General features: G+C 44.3%; 1 protein-coding gene across 1 annotated transcript in view; it reads left to right on the top strand.

Annotated features, from left to right (window-relative positions):
• Nucleotides 1–2,636: 2,636 nt before the first annotated feature.
• The window catches only part of WIF1 (WNT inhibitory factor 1), a 40,388-nt gene continuing 27,043 nt past the window's right edge, over nucleotides 2,637–15,981 (top strand). The window contains exons 1-2 of the mRNA XM_035544183.2: nucleotides 2,637–2,883; nucleotides 2,974–3,113. Coding sequence (XP_035400076.1) covers nucleotides 2,751–2,883; nucleotides 2,974–3,113 — 273 coding nt within the window. The 5' untranslated portion in view covers nucleotides 2,637–2,750. The remainder of the gene's footprint in view (nucleotides 2,884–2,973; nucleotides 3,114–15,981) is intronic.

The following is a 15,981-nucleotide window of genomic DNA, read 5'->3' as shown; positions in this document are numbered from 1 at the left end:
CTGATGAATGTCCTCATGGTGCTAAAAGGAAAGCAGCCCAGGGGAGCAGGCAGTGCCCTGCAGCAGCCCAGCCCCTGCACTGAGCCGTGCTGGCGCAGCTGGAGAAGGGGTGCACGGCGCGCAAGCACGTGGGCTCGCACACTCTGCAGGCACAAATACATACCCACCGAGCAATGCTTCAGTCAGCATCACTTATTTCTGCAGAATATTAGAGGATTGCTATGGCATTTTCTACACGGGAGAGTTTGTGTTGTACCACTGCATTTGCAGAGATGATGCTGTTTCAGGGCTGTTACTTGGCAATCAAATTCCCTTCCTTTGCCAGATCTCAGGGAAGCCTCTTTAAGTGATAAATAACAACGCAATACACGGTGTTAGAATATATAAAATTCTTCCTATATTGAGGTCCTATTTTAACCTCTTCCTAAAAGTGTTATCATTCAGATATAATTTTTCCTCACTGCTTTCCTCTGTAGTTGCAAACTTAACATTGCTTGTGCATTTTGGAGATATGAAAAAAAGAAAGTTATTTGATTAAAAAAAATAAAAATCTACCTGGGAGCACAAGATCAAATCCATTAGTAGTAACATTTCCGAAATAATTAATAGCGATTCACCTGTAGATATCGTGGATCTCTGCAGAAATTCATGTGGTGTGGGATTTTCTTTTTTTTTCTTTTCTCTTCTTTTCTTTTCTTTTCTTTTCTTTTCTTTTCTTTTCTTTTCTTTTCTTTTCTTTTCTTTTCTTTTCTCTTCTCTTCTCTTCTCTTCTCTTCTCTTCTCTTTTCTTTTTTTCTTCTCTTTTCTCTTCTCTTCTTTTCTTTTCTTTTCTTTTCTTTTCTTTTCTTTTCTTTTCTTTTCTTTTCTTTTCTTTCTTTTTCTTTTCTTTTTTCTCTTTTCTCTTTTCTCTTTTCTCTTCTTTTCTTTCTTTTCTTCTCTTTTCTTTTCTTTTCTTTTCTTTTCTTTTCTTTTCTTTTCTCTTCTCTTCTCTTCTCTTCTCTTCTCTTCTCTTCTCTTTTCTCTTTTCTCTTTTCTCTTTTCTTTCTTTTCTTCTTTTTTCTTTTCTTTTTTTTTCTTTTCTTCTCTTTTCTTCTCTTTCCTTCTCTTTCCTTTCCTTTCCTTTCCTTTCCTTTCCTTTCCTTTCCTTTCCTTTCCTTTCCTTTCCTTTCCTTTCCTTTCCTTTCCTTTCCTTTCCTTTCCTTTCCTTTCCTTTCCTTTCCTTTCCTTTCCTTTCCTTTCCTTTCCTTTCCTTTCCTTTCCTTTCCTTTCCTTTCCTTTCCTTTCCTTTCCTTTCCTTTCCTTTCCTTTCCTTTCCTTTCCTTTCCTTTCCTTTCCTTCCCTTCCCTTCCCTTCCCTTCCCTTCCCTTCCCTTCCCTTCCCTTCCCTTCCCTTCCCTTCCCTTCCCTTCCCTTCCCTTCCCTTCCCTTCCCTTCCCTTCCCTTCCCTTCCCTTCCCATTTCCCTTCCCTATTTTATTTTTATTTTATTTTATTTTATTTTATTTTATTTTATTTTATTTTATTTTATTTTATTTTATTTTATTTTATTTTATTTTATTTTATTTTATTTTATTTATTTTAGTTTAGTTTAGTTTAGTTTAGTTATTTTGAGCCTCTGCTGACCGCCAGTCCCGGTGCCGCTTCCCCGGGCCGTCCCGCAGGGCGCGGCAGGGGCCGAGCGGAGCCCGCTGCCGGCAGAGGGCGGCCTCGGCACGGAGGCCGCCGGGGGAGCGGGGGCTGAGGCCAAGGCGGGACAGCTCCATGGCCCTGCCCGGGGCCTCGGGAACGGGGTCCCAGGTGGTTAACCCAGGATAAGCAATAATTAACCGAGCATCTGCAGCCCCGCCACCGGGATGGGGTGGAGCACAGGAGCATCCCAGGAAACGCTCAAAGGCAGAAAATAATCGCCAGCGCCCTTCTGGAGCATGACGGGGAGAAAGTTAGGGGGTTTATTCTAATTTTATTCATTCTCGTTAGCTTTGGTTAAATATATATATACTTTTTTTTTCTTGTATCTTTCTTGTATCTTGTTGTTTTTTTTTCTCTTTTTTTTTTTTCTTGCATCTCTTGGGTGCAGAAAATTTAGAAACAATTTAATATTTTTTAATAATTTTAATATTTTTTTTTTCCTTTAACATCCGTGGTTCTTTCTAGTACTTTTTTGAATAGAAAAATTCCTTCAGCTTTCCCAGGACGAGTCCCAGTTTCTGTGTAAATGGCAACATTCTGATGTTTTCCACACAAAAACCCTTTCCTCCCTTCAGTATACGCGCCCCAAGTCGCATCTGGAGCACGGCGTGTGCCGGCCGGCCCCACGCGGGGATTTGTTCCCCCAAAGCCACCTCTGTCACTTGCGGGGCGAGGATGCTGCGGCTCCAGGAGAGGGACAAGGACACGCACCGTGACCCGCAAAACCCACGGGCATCCCCGCCGGACCCCCACGGGGGGATGCTCCCACGGGGGGATGCTCCCTTGGGGGTGGTCCCACGGCGGGACGCTCCCACAGTGGGGGTCCCACGGGGGGGATGCTCCCGTAGGGGGGGGTTCCCACGGGGGATACGTGTTCCCACGGGATGGGGGGGTGACCCCACGCCCCCCCTCGCCCCGCCCCGCCCCGCCCGGTCCGTCCCTCCCGCCCCGCAGCGGCAGAGGGCGGGCGGAGCGGGAGCGGAGCCGGAGCGGGAGCGGAGCCGGAGCGGGAGCGAAGCGGAGCGGGAGCGAAGCGGAGCGGCGGCCGGGCGGTGCGGGGAGCATGGCCCCGGCGGGGCGGCTGTGCGCCGCGCTGCTCTGCGGTGCCCTCAGCCTGTGCAGCCTGCGGGCGGCGGGGCGGCAGCCCGACACGCTGTACCTGTGGATCGAGGCGCAGCAAGCCCGGGTCCTCATCGGTAAGCCGGGGTCCCCTGCCCGCCCGGGGTGCCGCGGAGGGGTTCCCGCAGCCGCCGTGCATCGCCCCCCTCCCGCTTTGCCCTTCGCAGGCTTCGAGGAGGACATCCTGATCGTGTCCGAGGGGAAGATGGCCCCGTTCACTCACGACTTCAGGAAAGCCCAGCAGAGGATGCCCGCCATCCCCGTCAACATCCACGCCATGAACTTCACCTGGCAGGCGACGGGACGGGTAGGTGCGGAGCCGGGACGGCGCGACGGGAGGCTCCGCGAAGCCGGGCAGGTGCCGCTCTTCCCCCTGGGGAAGCCCCTCCGAGGCTCCCCGTTGCTCCCCGTTGCTCCACACTGCGCCCCATTGCACCCCACCGCTCCCCAAGGCGCGCCGTGGCCAGGCAGCCCCAGCTCGGCGGTGACCCCAGGAGCCGCTGCCTTAGAGGCAGCCGGTCCCCCTGGGCTGGGGACATGTGCTGCGGGTCGCTCTCCGACCTCTGCTCCTCCAACCCCTGCACCTGAGGTGTGGCTCGGGGGGTGAAGGTGATTCTCTCATGCACACCTCATTTTACGGCCCTTAACCCCCCAAATCCACAGCGAACCCACATCTCTCAGACTCCTCTGCTGAAAAGATAAGCTTAGGTGATGTGTTTTCATGAGCAAACACATGCAGGGTTTGACACGCTGACGACACGCGTTACATGTGCATTAAGCTGAACCACATTGAGCCTAAGTTATCGTGGGTACTGAAAAAATCCATCATAGCAAACACTATGGAGAAAATGAATTCATTTTGTAGTGCTGAACTTTGATTTTATGTTTTGTCATACATTCTATATTTTATTTTATTAAAAAGAGCTTGGTAAAGATGAAACAATATGTGCCTTCATCAAAAAAAAGTGAAAATTGGGTGTATAATTCAGCTGATTGCAGCTTCACAAATTTGGTTGTGGCTTCGGTTGTTTTAAAGCATGCTTTCTAGCTACAGGACTTGTTTGGCTTTGACTTGTTGTCTGAGGTCCTTGTAATTTCTGCTGTCCTCCCAATGTATTTGAGTTCCCGAAATGCTTTACCTCCTCTGTTAGAGAGGGAGGGGACATGGAGAGAGACCTGCTCACAAAGGCCAAGTGACTCGCTAAGGTTGCTGGAGTTCCCATCCAGCTTTACAAAGAGAAAGAGTTTGTATGCCCAGGGTTGGGATTTAAATAACTAGGGATAATTGGTGCATTTCAGGACTGTATTCCCTGCTCTGTTTCTCTATCAACATCTGTTGCTGTCTGTGATAAAAATACCTTTTTTTGGAAAGGAGGTAAGGAGGTTTGAGATGTCAGACTGAGCCCTGTCCCTCTTCTCTCGTCCCTCGTCCTCGTGCTCTGTTCTCCCTCTTTGGCTGCCTTCAGACAGCTCATTAGGGAAAGCCGATTGTAACAGACTGGAGAAGAGTCACAGGTTAAAGACAACGTAGAGAAGCGTTCTCTGTGAAAAACCCCTTCTGAGCTGCAGCAAAGCTCTTTAACCAATTACTTCTCCTCCTCTTTGCTGAATTGCTGAGTTCTTGTAAGACAAAAGATAATTAGCAAGTGAAATATGTGAGTGTTTAAAGTAACATAATTGATATCCCTGTTCCTACAAGAATGTGTTAACTTTCAGATCTTTATGGGTCAAAAAAGTGCTAAAATTGAGAGACTCTGTGTTCGCAGGTCTCATAATCCCACCTAGCTCCTCCTCACCAGTGCATCTGTGTGTATAGTCAGTACAAACTTTGGCACTCTGCTCTCATGGCTGTGGATATTTCAATACTGATGCAGGTCTGCAGATGAAGGGCAGGGTTTCAAACAGCAGCCTTAGCTAGGGAAGGGATTCCAGCCCTCTGGTGTTTTAAGAGTTGGGTTAGGAAATGGACTTACATCCCTGAGAAAACGTCTACTTTTTGGTAGCACAACGAGCCCTGTTGGTTTCTGCAGTCCCTTAGAGGTGCTCAAGTACAGCTGCCTGTTCCCCACAGCTCTTGTGACCCTGTGGGGAAAGCAGGTCACTGACTGTCCCTGTGCCACCCAAGCCTTTACCTGATGAGAAGGAACAAGAACAAACGTGGGTATTTCTGTAGCCCACAGGGCAACGACGCTCACTGAGGAACCATTTTATACATCTTAACTGGACAGTGCCCACAGCAGTGTTGCACCTGGAGTAGGATAAAAGTTGCTTTTGACAAAAAAAAAAAAACGGTTTCTCCAGAATTTCCCATATTTTGTAAGGGGGAGAGATGAGACTGTAGGTGTTACCAGGGGTTTTGTTTGGTGGTGTTTAGTTTTTAGATATAAAGGTTCTTACAAGTTTCCTCTGACATCCAGGAAAATGCTAAATACCTGCTACTTTTATTCTGTTGTAATGCTTTTGTCTGGGAAATTCCTATGTCAGAGGAAGGGATAGGGAAGGGGAAGATGAGGCATAGAGGGAGAAAAGGAAAGGAAAAGGAAAGGAAAAGGAAAGGAAAGGAAAGGAAAGGAAAGGAAAGGAAAGGAAAGGAAAGGAAAGGAAAGGAAAGGAAAGGAAAGGAAAGGAAAGGAAAGGAAAGGAAAGGAAAGGAAAGGAAAGGAAAGGAAAGGAAAGGAAAGGAAAGGAAAGGAAAGGAAAGGAAAGGAAAGGAAAGGAAAGAGAAGGGAAGGGAAGGGAAAAGGAAAGGAAAAAGGAAAGGAAAAAGGAAAGGAGAGGAAAGGGAAGGGAAGGGAAGGGAAGGGAAGGGAAGGAGAAGAGAGGAGAGGAGAGGAGAGGAGAGGAGAGGAGAGGAGAGGAGAGGAGAGGAGAGGAGAGGAGAGGAGAGGAGAGGAGAGGAGAGGAGAGGAGAGGGAAAGGGAAAGGGAAGGGAAGGGAAGGGAAGGGAAGGGAAGGGAAGGGAAGGGAAGGGAAGGGAAGGGAAGGGAAGGGAAGGGAAGGGAAGGGAAGGGAAGGGAAGGAAAAAGGGAAGGAAAAAGGAAAGGAAAAAGGAAAGGATCAGACTTCTCCCAAGTGCCTACAGGATCACGTCTGTGCCCTGACACAGTTCCTGGCCCTGGAATCACCAAGGCACGCAGGGAGGGAGCGGCTGGGTGGGCATCTGGCCACCAGCTGAGGCCAACCCCACCCCCGGCACCATGGGGCCAAGTCTCCCCTGCCGCTCACCTTGTGTCCCTGCTTGCACCCGTGGGGATAAATATCCCGTGGGCAGGTCACACCTACCTGGTCCTGGGATAAACAGCCACGTAAAGTGTAGGTTAGTAAGCAATCCAACCCAGAGAGTGGCGATGCTTCACTGTCCTGCACTGCTGCCTCTATCCAGGTTCTACGTCAAAAATGCATGTTGAATGCCACATTTTGAGGACTGCATTATAGCTGCATGCTGTGTAAAGTAAAGTGGTAACATCCCATTGCATTTAGATGTTACGTTTCTAATACTGTGACCAGTGTACGATAACAGTTAAAGCTATTTTCACTAGAAAATATTAATCACAGAAAAGCACTCGTTGCTTTTAGTCCCTAGTCCATTAGTCCTAACTATGTATTAGGAAATATTAGGGAAAACCCAAAATGTAAGTATCTCCAGGTGCTGAATCCCTGTTTTTTTTCTGGCGATGTAATGATGAGCCAAGCAGGGGATATGACAAGAATGGGATCCCTATGTTTTTATGCACTTTATGTTTTTACCTATGAATTTTAACATATGATTACAGATGTCATGTTCTGTTTAGAAAAAAAACAAAAACAAACACCATTATCTCAGTGAATTGGCAGTTAAAAAGATTGGCCCTTGATAGGCAAGATTATAAAAGAAAAAATTAGTGGTAATATACAGCATGCAGTAGCCATCCGTGTAACCACTAAAACTCTCTGGTGTTGCTTCATGCTCTTATTCTGTATGTGTTTTTTTGCAAAAGAGAGAACAATGGCTTTTGGGGTCTTGTCCTCTGGGAAAGATTGCCCTTATAGACTTCCCAGTGAGAAGAAGAGATGCTATTTTGCTAACTGGTGCTCCATGTTTCACTCCAGGGAAACCACTGGAAGGTACCAAAGGTTGTGATGATAACATCATCTCCACAGCGCTTAGAAAATTATTTAAGCTCCAAATCCATGAACACCAATACATGGATCAACTTTCTGTGGGATTTCTGATAGCAAGAAGATTAACTTCACGTGAGTGAGGATAGGTGTGGGAAAACCATATCCAAAAAAAAAAAAAAAAGTTAAATCTGCATAGGAAGATGCTGGAGAAATGCCTTTGGTCTGGGAGTGCTTCTGGTTAGGGAAGCACAAGAGACAGGAGGTAAGGGGGCATCCCAGCACGCAGTCCTCAGGGCTGATACACAATGCAATGAGATTTGTACCTGCTGGAAAAGCCAGGCTACCTCTGTGCAAAACGTTATTGATAACCATGAGTAAAGGAAAAAGATACCCACCTCTTAGGGAGAGAGGATATACGCCATCAGTATATTTTCCACCATCATTTCCATATTTTGAAGTGTGGCTTAGGAAAGACATATAATTACAGCTCTTGGAGGCTAATTCTGATCTCAGCAATGTGACCATCAACCCCAAACAGCTCAGTGATGCCTGGGATTACCTTATATTGCTGAGACCTAGCTTGACTATGAAGATAAAAAGAAATACCAGCTATGCCAGGAGAATTTTTGTTTCTTTGACCTGAAGAAAGCTAATAAACTACAGATTTAAAGGCAGTATTGTTACAATAGGGTGCTCTTTTCAAACATTACTGTTTGCTTGATAAACTAAAAGAAAGCAAAGAACAGTGAATTTCAAAACAAACAATTCTTCAAAGAAAACGTTTTTCAAAGAGACTGCCAAACTTTTTGTAAATATCTTATTCATACCCAGTGATTACAGTGATGCTTTCCAGCTTAAGAAGTGCCTAATACTCACAGCTCATTTTTTTTCCTAATGAAAGTATGGCTGGTCTGGAAGTTTGGTCAAGGCAATCACGTAAACTTGTATTCCTGGGATTTACAGTAGTATCTTCCCTGAATTTCCAGTAGTACCTTTACCGCATTTTCATGTCACCAAACAGAGGAAATACTTTGTTTTCTGACCTCTGTGCCAAAATTTCAATGTGGAATGTGAAGATGTTTACATACTGTGAGCATGATTTTTAGACAGGGGGCTCGCCCATCGAGAACACAGCTCCAAACCTTTAATATTTAGATTCTGTTCAGCTGTGGTATTTTGCATCTCAGTGTTGTAGACATGCCACCAGGGATCAAAGTAATGCTGTAGAGATCCCACTTCAGTTAGTAAAGCAGGCATGTGCCAGCCATCTGTTCTATCTGCTGATAGAAAACAGCAGTAAAGTTTCTCAAAGTTTGGCCAAGAAGTAAAGGGGGGATTTATTGCTCAGCAGAGATGAGTTACAAGGCACCTTGTAGTGTAAGCTACATCTGGTTTCCATAGTAATTTACATGGTATATGTGTAAACTACACAATTATTCTTTTTACACAGCAGTGTAAAGCTGTGTTAAATAAACTGTTCTTCAAGATTCCCATTGTTTATCCTTTCTATAAATATTCTAATACATTTTTAACAAAAAAGCTTAAGTAATAAAATATTTTCACTACTTTTACAGTAGTAGTTGCACTGTACAACACAACCGTTGAAAAGCACTGAAACTAACAGGGCACCCCAAAGCTTCAAGACTGTATTTTGTGAATATGTACAGATTTGTCTCCTCATATTGCTAACAGTTTTTCTGAAATATAAAATCCATGATGTTTGGCTTTCATCTCCTTTATGGAAATGAAAATGTTTTCTGTCAACATCACCTCTTTTTCAGAGGCAATTTCTTAAGTATGTTTTTAGTGGCCTGAAGTTAATGCCATTACGAGTAATGCCATGGAATTAAAAGAACAAACTAACCATAATGAAAACTAACTGGAAGAATTTCTTAATGTATTTACTTCTATTGGTATCAGGCTTCCCATGGAGTTTTTTTGGTGTAGCTAGACTTAGGAACAAGCATGGATGACTTGCTTCTAGCAAAGTGACCTATGTACATATAAATATACAAAACCACCTTCTTCTTAGTCCATGCACAGATGTGAGGGACATGGTGTGATCCAGAGCTTTCAAAGCAGTGTACTAAGTACTTACATCAAGTTGAATTTAGCTTTAACTATTGTATACCTTTGCTCACAGCAGCAATGAGTTGCCCAAGTCCTCCGAGTTTTCATTTTAACGTAGCTGAAATCTGCTTTCCCTGTTACAAAAGTAATGGAAACTAGTTGTCTAAGAGGAGCCTTTGGTGTGGAAATTGGATGCAGGTTTGGCTGTAGGGAGACTGGGTTTTTTACTGTTGTGTTGTGGCCTGGCTGAGAAGAGATGGGTGCAGAGGCAAGCACCTTGTACAACTTCCTATGTGCTTTGTGAAACATTGCTTTTCCTTTTGCTTTGAATGTGATAATTTCTTTGAGTGTCACTGCGAAAATCCAGTTAGAAACCCAGCTAGGCAGTACTGACCAGGCCATTCCTATATACTTGCTGAGATCTTACTGGATCCTGAAGACGCATTGCTCTGTCTTCCCTAGATGTCATGTTGAGCTGTGTGTCTACTGTTTGTGCCCTTTTCCTTAGCAGAGATGTCACTTAGCTCACCAAGTCCCTATTGGAGCCTTATGCAAAAATTGGCATTATTCTTGACATGTTCCTCTAACTTTAACAGTAAGTTACAACAGGTGGGATCTCTGCAGTATAATATTGAGTACCTCCAAACTCTTAGGTTACACCACCTGGTTCATACAATTTGTCACTATTCTCCAACCTGTCCCCCACCCACAAAAAGCTATGTTAATGACTTTTCAGTTTGAAACTACCCCTTAAGCTTCATAAAGTAAAGCTCTAGTGTAGGAATTTGCCAAAATTTTCCTTCATGAGCACAAGTGCAAAACATTCATTTAGCTTTTTCACGCTTGTCTTTTTCAGTGGGGTTTTATTTGCACTGTCTTCAGCTGTTAGCTCCATTGACTTGACAGTGGTCTGCTCTGAAGAATTTCAAAACAATTTTATTAGCATTTTGAAAGCTTTCAAGAAAACACATCCCAAAACATTTTTTTGTTTACCTTATTGTGGTTTTACATTTAGCTCGCCAAGGTTTGTTTTTTATTTATCTCCCTTTTTCATTCAAATTCCACTTTTTGAAAGATGCTATTTGATTTCTATTAGTCTCTTTTATTCAACCTCTCTGTTCAACCATATTGGAATTTTTTGTTTAGTTGTTTTTGTTTGTTTGTTTCTTTTTTAAGGTTCAGGGACTGAAACTATTTATTTGTGGCCAAACTCTTCACTACATCAGAATGCAACCCAGACCTAGTGGAAAACGCAGTCACCCAAAGCGCACAGAAAAGAACAGCAAAGACAGTTGCATTGCAACCCTTAGTTTTTTGTAACAAAACAAACAGCGTCCTTTGCAATGAATTATGTGTATAAAGTTCAGTAGATATCTGGGGATGCGGGTGTACATTTCAGTAAAAGCAGAAGATAGTTTTATTGGTATTTTCTGTTACGTAAGTGCCTTTTTTGAAAATTGTAAGGTAAATTGAAGAAACACAAAATCAATCACATTTTGGATAAGTTTCTGAATGCGTGGTTAACTTCACATTTTTTCCCTTCTCTTTGGTTTGTGGAAACTGACATTTTGAAATCTCAGTTGTAATTAACTGTGATTGTAATAAAATGTATGTAACAATGTAATGAAAGACTGCCTCTTCCCATGTAAAATGATATTCAGACCCATGCACAAAAAGCATCTGGGCTATCTGTGACAATTTGGGCTGAGCCCGTTGTGTCAAGTAACAGAAGCCCAGTTCAGTGGGTACACAGGCACTGAGGTCAGACGCATTTTCCCCTTGGGCAGCACCTTGGCAGCTGATGTGTGTGAGCTGACAGTCCTACAGGGCCTCTGGCTGTGGCACTGGCCCTCCCAGCCTCTAACGAGACCTGGCAGACTGGAGAAGAACCTGATGAAGAGCCACCTCTTTCCTTGCACTTACTTCATAGAAGAAAGAGCTAAAATAGGCAAAAACAGTCACATTTTCAAACTTCTGCAGTGCACGTTCCCATCCCTTCAAGCCCTTCTGCTGGTCTCTCTGTGGTATGTCCATGCCTCTCTTGTACTGGGGAGCCCAGGCCTGGACCCAGCACTACAGATGTGCCTCACCAGGTCTGAGTAGAGGAGAAGAATTATGAGAAGAAGGATTTGTGAGGAGAAGAATTTGTGAATCTTCTTGCTGGTAACAGTCTTCCTAATGCAGCCCGAGAGGCTGTTGGCCCTCGTTGTCACCCACACAATGTTGCTGGCTCATGGTCATCTTGATGTCCATCAGGACCCCCAGGACCTTTTCTAGCAAACTCTTTCGCAGCTGATTAGCCCCTAGTGTGTACTGCTACATGGGGTTGTTCCTCCCCAGGTACAGGACTTTGCAATTCCCCTTGTTGAGCTTCTTGCCAGCCCATTTCTCCAGCTTGTCAAGGTCCCTCTGAATGGAGCACGGCCTTCTGGTGTATCAGCCACTCCTCTCAGTTTTGTATCATCTGCAGACTTGCTGAGGGTGCACTCTGTCACAACATACTGGTCATTAATGAAGATGTTAAACAGCCTGGGATCTGGTATGAACCCTTGAGGTGCACCACTACTGACTGGTCTCCAGCTGGACTTCACACCGCTTGCTGATCACAACCCCCTGAGCCGAGCAATGCAGCAGTCCACCTCATGGTCCACCTACAGAGATTCTACTTTTTGACTTCTGTGAGGATGTTGTGGGAGGCTGTGTTGAAAGCCTTCCTAAAGTCAAGACAAACAAAATGCACTGCTCTCCTCTCATGCACCAAGCCAGTCATAAACACAGAATGGGCCAGGCCCTAACACAAAGCTGAGACTGCCTTGTACAATCACAGCAAAGCAGCAAACGAAAATCTGCCTCAAAAAGTATTACAAATGAAGCAAAGACAGTGATACTGTTGTATGGAGGCACTGAGAAGACTTTATACATCTATGATATCCAAAATCCACCACAGTATATGCTTATTTAAAGTCTGTTCATAGGAGACCACTTAGCTACACAGAAATGCTAAGGCGTTAGCCTGACAAGTCTGCCTGACTTGGAGAAGAGACACTTGGGGGATAGAAATGCCTTAGTAAAGGCTTACAAAGATTTGAGGTGGATTTGTTTCAGCCAAACAAGAAAAACACTGATTTTTTTTCCATCTATATATGAAAGTGTGCTTTGTTTTGTAACCGACTGGTGGAACCCAGCCTGTTTGGCCATACAAGGAGAAGTGGGCAATTACCTTACAGCTGCTCCAGCACTTGCTGCCATCACTGCCAAATACTTCAATCAATAACTTAGAGACCAAACATTGCTTTCAGAACTGCTCCCACAAATCCTCTGAAGTTATCCCTTAGCCTGGATAAAGAGCTAGCTCAACCTAGCCGATGCTAAAGGAAATAAATATGCCTGACATCAAACCTGGCAATCTCCCAGACTCAGGTTTTGGCCCAGCACCAGGGAAAATAAATTCCCCAAACAGCAGCCCACTAATGAGAAGACCTGTCACCAGGTCTGAGCGCTCAGGCAGAGAGACCAGTAGCACAAGCAGCAGAGCCAGCCCTTGCAGTGACGGCTGGCCGGAGGAGGAAAGGGCAGGCTCTTGGACCATCCTGGCCATCAGAACAGAGAACCACTTCAGAGCTTTCAGTTTATGAACCTGTTTTCATGAGGAAGGCACAGGGAGATCACCATCTTTTGATGACCAGGAGAAGATAGGCTCTACCTGCAGTGAGCCTACTTGCTCATTGCAATCCACCTACCTGCTCTCAGCTTGCGAATGTGTGAATATTGATATAGTCAATGGGAATCTGAGACTAAAAACCACATAAGCAAATAATCAAGTCCACTGAACAGCTTCAGTAAGGAGTACAAGTACCACCTTCAGTCTGTTCCTTTTAAACTTCAGTAAACACTGCTCTCATTTTTCCAGGTTTGAGCCTTAGCCAGTTCTCTTTCTTGCAGAGGTTCTGGGAAATAAATCAAACTGTTGAAACAGAGTCCATTTGAGTGACCAGGCTGAACCAAATTTATTTTTTCCTTGTGAAGCCACAAGTACATTGAGTAGCTTCAAGCAGCTATGTGCCTGCAGGATTCAAGGCAGGGACCTTCAGGGAGAACAGACAGGTTGCACACAGAGCACATCAGGATCTGTCAGAGAGAAAGGAGAGGCAAAATACAGTTATCTGGAGCTGTAATCACAAGCAACAGATGATATGCATAGTCACATCAAGAGCTGGGAAATAATTTACTAGCAGGGCATGTCGCTTGTTACCTTGGTTGATATATATATATATATATTATATGGTGCTGTTTTAATTTTTTCCCCCCTTCCTTTTAGTTTTGCACAGGAACATCTATTCAGATTGAGTAGGCCTGATCAGATTTCTGCATTGGCAAGGGAGCACAGCTGAAAGCTTAGGACCTAACACATTGCTCCCTTCCAGTCAGAGCTGTGATGTGCTGGTGGTAGGTATAGGGTGCAGAAGCTTGCACAGTCCCTCCCAGACAGAGAGCATCACATCAGAAACCACCAGGGTTTCACTACTTCATTTGATGTAACAACAGCATTGTTTTGATGGGACGAAGTCTGTGCATTATCCTGCCCACTGATGGAGTTCACGTTTGAATCAAGTCAGTGTGAATACGCTGCTTACTTAGTGGACCCTTCAAAACTGTGCTGCCAAACATCTGCAGTCAGGTAAACTTCATCATTTATGTAGTTGGTGCCATGCTGCCACTGTTACCGTGGTTTATTCAGACAGCAATTAATTGAAACCTCACAGTGTAACTGCAACGTTTAAAACATTTCTAAGTATTTAACTTGTTTATATAAGAGCTTTATTCACCCAAAAGTGAGTTTTTCTCATCCTGAAAAAATTAATTCATTAGTACAAGTTTATTCACTTAAGTTAGTGGGGAAATATTTGAAAGGACAAGAAATCCTAAAGTTTTCTGGCAGAGTGCATGGTTACCTGGAAGATCTGCAACATCTGCAAGTTCTTATGAAATCTATTTCTCTACCTCTTTCCATCCCTAACATTTCTCAAACAGAAATTCCTGTCTCTGGTTTTATATGCCTTCCTTGTCCCTGTGCACAAAGACTGGGATAAATGCAGTAAGGTCTTTGCCCCCTTCTTGGAATAGAGCAGGGGATGGGGCATAGCCAGGTTCTTCCCCAGGCCAGAGGGCTCGTGAAGAGTAGGAAGCAGAGAGCAAACTTTGTGAGTGAGAGAAACAAAGGGACAGCCATTGTCCTTCTCTGAAAATGACATTGTGAATTTCTTCCCTCTCTGATTCTTTTACAACCATGCTAATCGAAACAGAGCAAGATCCCCAAACTAATCCTCTCTGGTCTAAGGAGGCTGTTGTGTGAGTCTCCTGCATGGGTTGTGTCTGGTTATTCTTTCCCAGGAGAGGGGAAACTGGAGGAAGCAGCCAGTCCAGAGAAGTTTCCCTAAACATGCTGAGACACGGAAAGGAGGGCTGCAGCTTTTCTTACACTCTGAGCAGAATTTATTGAACTGATACTGGATTATGAGAGTTTGCACCACCGTTTCACACATTAATATCACAGGTAATCCAGAAAGTCTAGTAATGGCGTGCTTAAATTAGTTCCTATTGTAAAATCTAAGTTATATTTCTGGCAAGTGCAAGATGAGCTGTTGAGCACTCCCAATGCATATGAAGTATTTGAAAACATTCCTCCGTAAAAGCAAAAGAAAAAAAAAAAAAAGACTTGGATTAAAATTTATACAACCCACCCATTGAACACTCACTCATTAACTAAACACATCTTTCAATATAACATGGAAAATACACCTTCCCAGTGAGGTGCGTTGTTCACCTGTTGTCCTTTAGAGTATGTTAATAGCCTGCAGTTAAACCATCATATATCTGAAAACAAATTTCTACTACTTTAAAAAATCCGTATTTGAAAATGTGGGTGGCTATTTGCATATGACCAACATGGTTTGCGTTTGAGAGTTTTCTACCATATGCATTTCCCCAAAAAACATTTCCAACAAGTCTTGTGTTCAGCAAGTTGCAGCATCCCAGTTTCTGCCACCTCCAGTTCGTATGCATCTCAGTTTTTTAGATACAGCCAAAATGTTACAGCAGAAGCTATTAAATTAAGGTAGTCGGCCTCTGTGTGCGAGCATATTTTCCCTAGACCTTTTCATGTCTTGTACTGCACAGCGTGCAACTGTGTGGTTTGCTGTGTATCTGCATATTAATGCATCCAGTTGACTTAATGGGCCAGATTTTCAAAGGCTACTCAGCATTTATAACAGCCACTTGCTCTGAGGAAACCTGCAGGACTTCAGCACCAGCTCTTTGGCTTTGTAAGATGCTTGGTATTAGAAGAAGCTGAACAACGTTATGTGTCATTATTGAGAAGTAGTATGGGATCATATACTTAATGAGGTTTTCATGTCCTGCAAAAACAAGGAGACAGCATTAAGTCTGTGCAAACAGCATTGTTCACTGGTATTTCCTGAATTTGGACTGTTAAACTGGATACTATGAAAATTCCCTAAACTTTCTTTTATTAACACAAGCAGTTTAGGGGAAAAAAAAAAAAAAAAAAAAAGAGCTTTGTTTCTCAGAGCCTTACAAGTTTGCAGAGTTTGCATGTTCCATAAACTCAATCCCGTTGTCGAGACAGCCACGCATCCTTCCCTCCTCACTGAGAGAGGGGCGCAGAGAGGAGCTCCATCCTTCCCTGGTGCCCCCAAGCAGGGCTGGGGAGCTGCTCCTGGGGCCTCTCGCTCCAAGCTGTGCTTGCCTGGTCCTCGTCTGGTACGTCTGAGGAGATCCACATGAGGGAGCCCATATGCTGTGTGCACCACCGAAACTGAGAAGGCTGCAGGAGGAGTGTCAGGCTCTCTTGATCCAGTCTGCTTTGCTTGAGCAGCTCGGGAGCAAAAGCGGCAGGGCACAGGCCTCACCTTTGCACCAAAACAGCCAAGACAGGCCGTGCATATACTGTATGATCACAAAAGCCTCCTGGTGCAGCATACTTG

The sequence above is a fragment of the Cygnus atratus genome, chromosome 1 (assembly GCF_013377495.2).
Source record: "Cygnus atratus isolate AKBS03 ecotype Queensland, Australia chromosome 1, CAtr_DNAZoo_HiC_assembly, whole genome shotgun sequence".
NCBI classification, from domain to species: Eukaryota; Metazoa; Chordata; class Aves; order Anseriformes; family Anatidae; genus Cygnus; species Cygnus atratus.
Note: the sequence above shows the minus strand (reverse complement) of the source record. Positions and strands in the feature narration are given on the sequence as shown.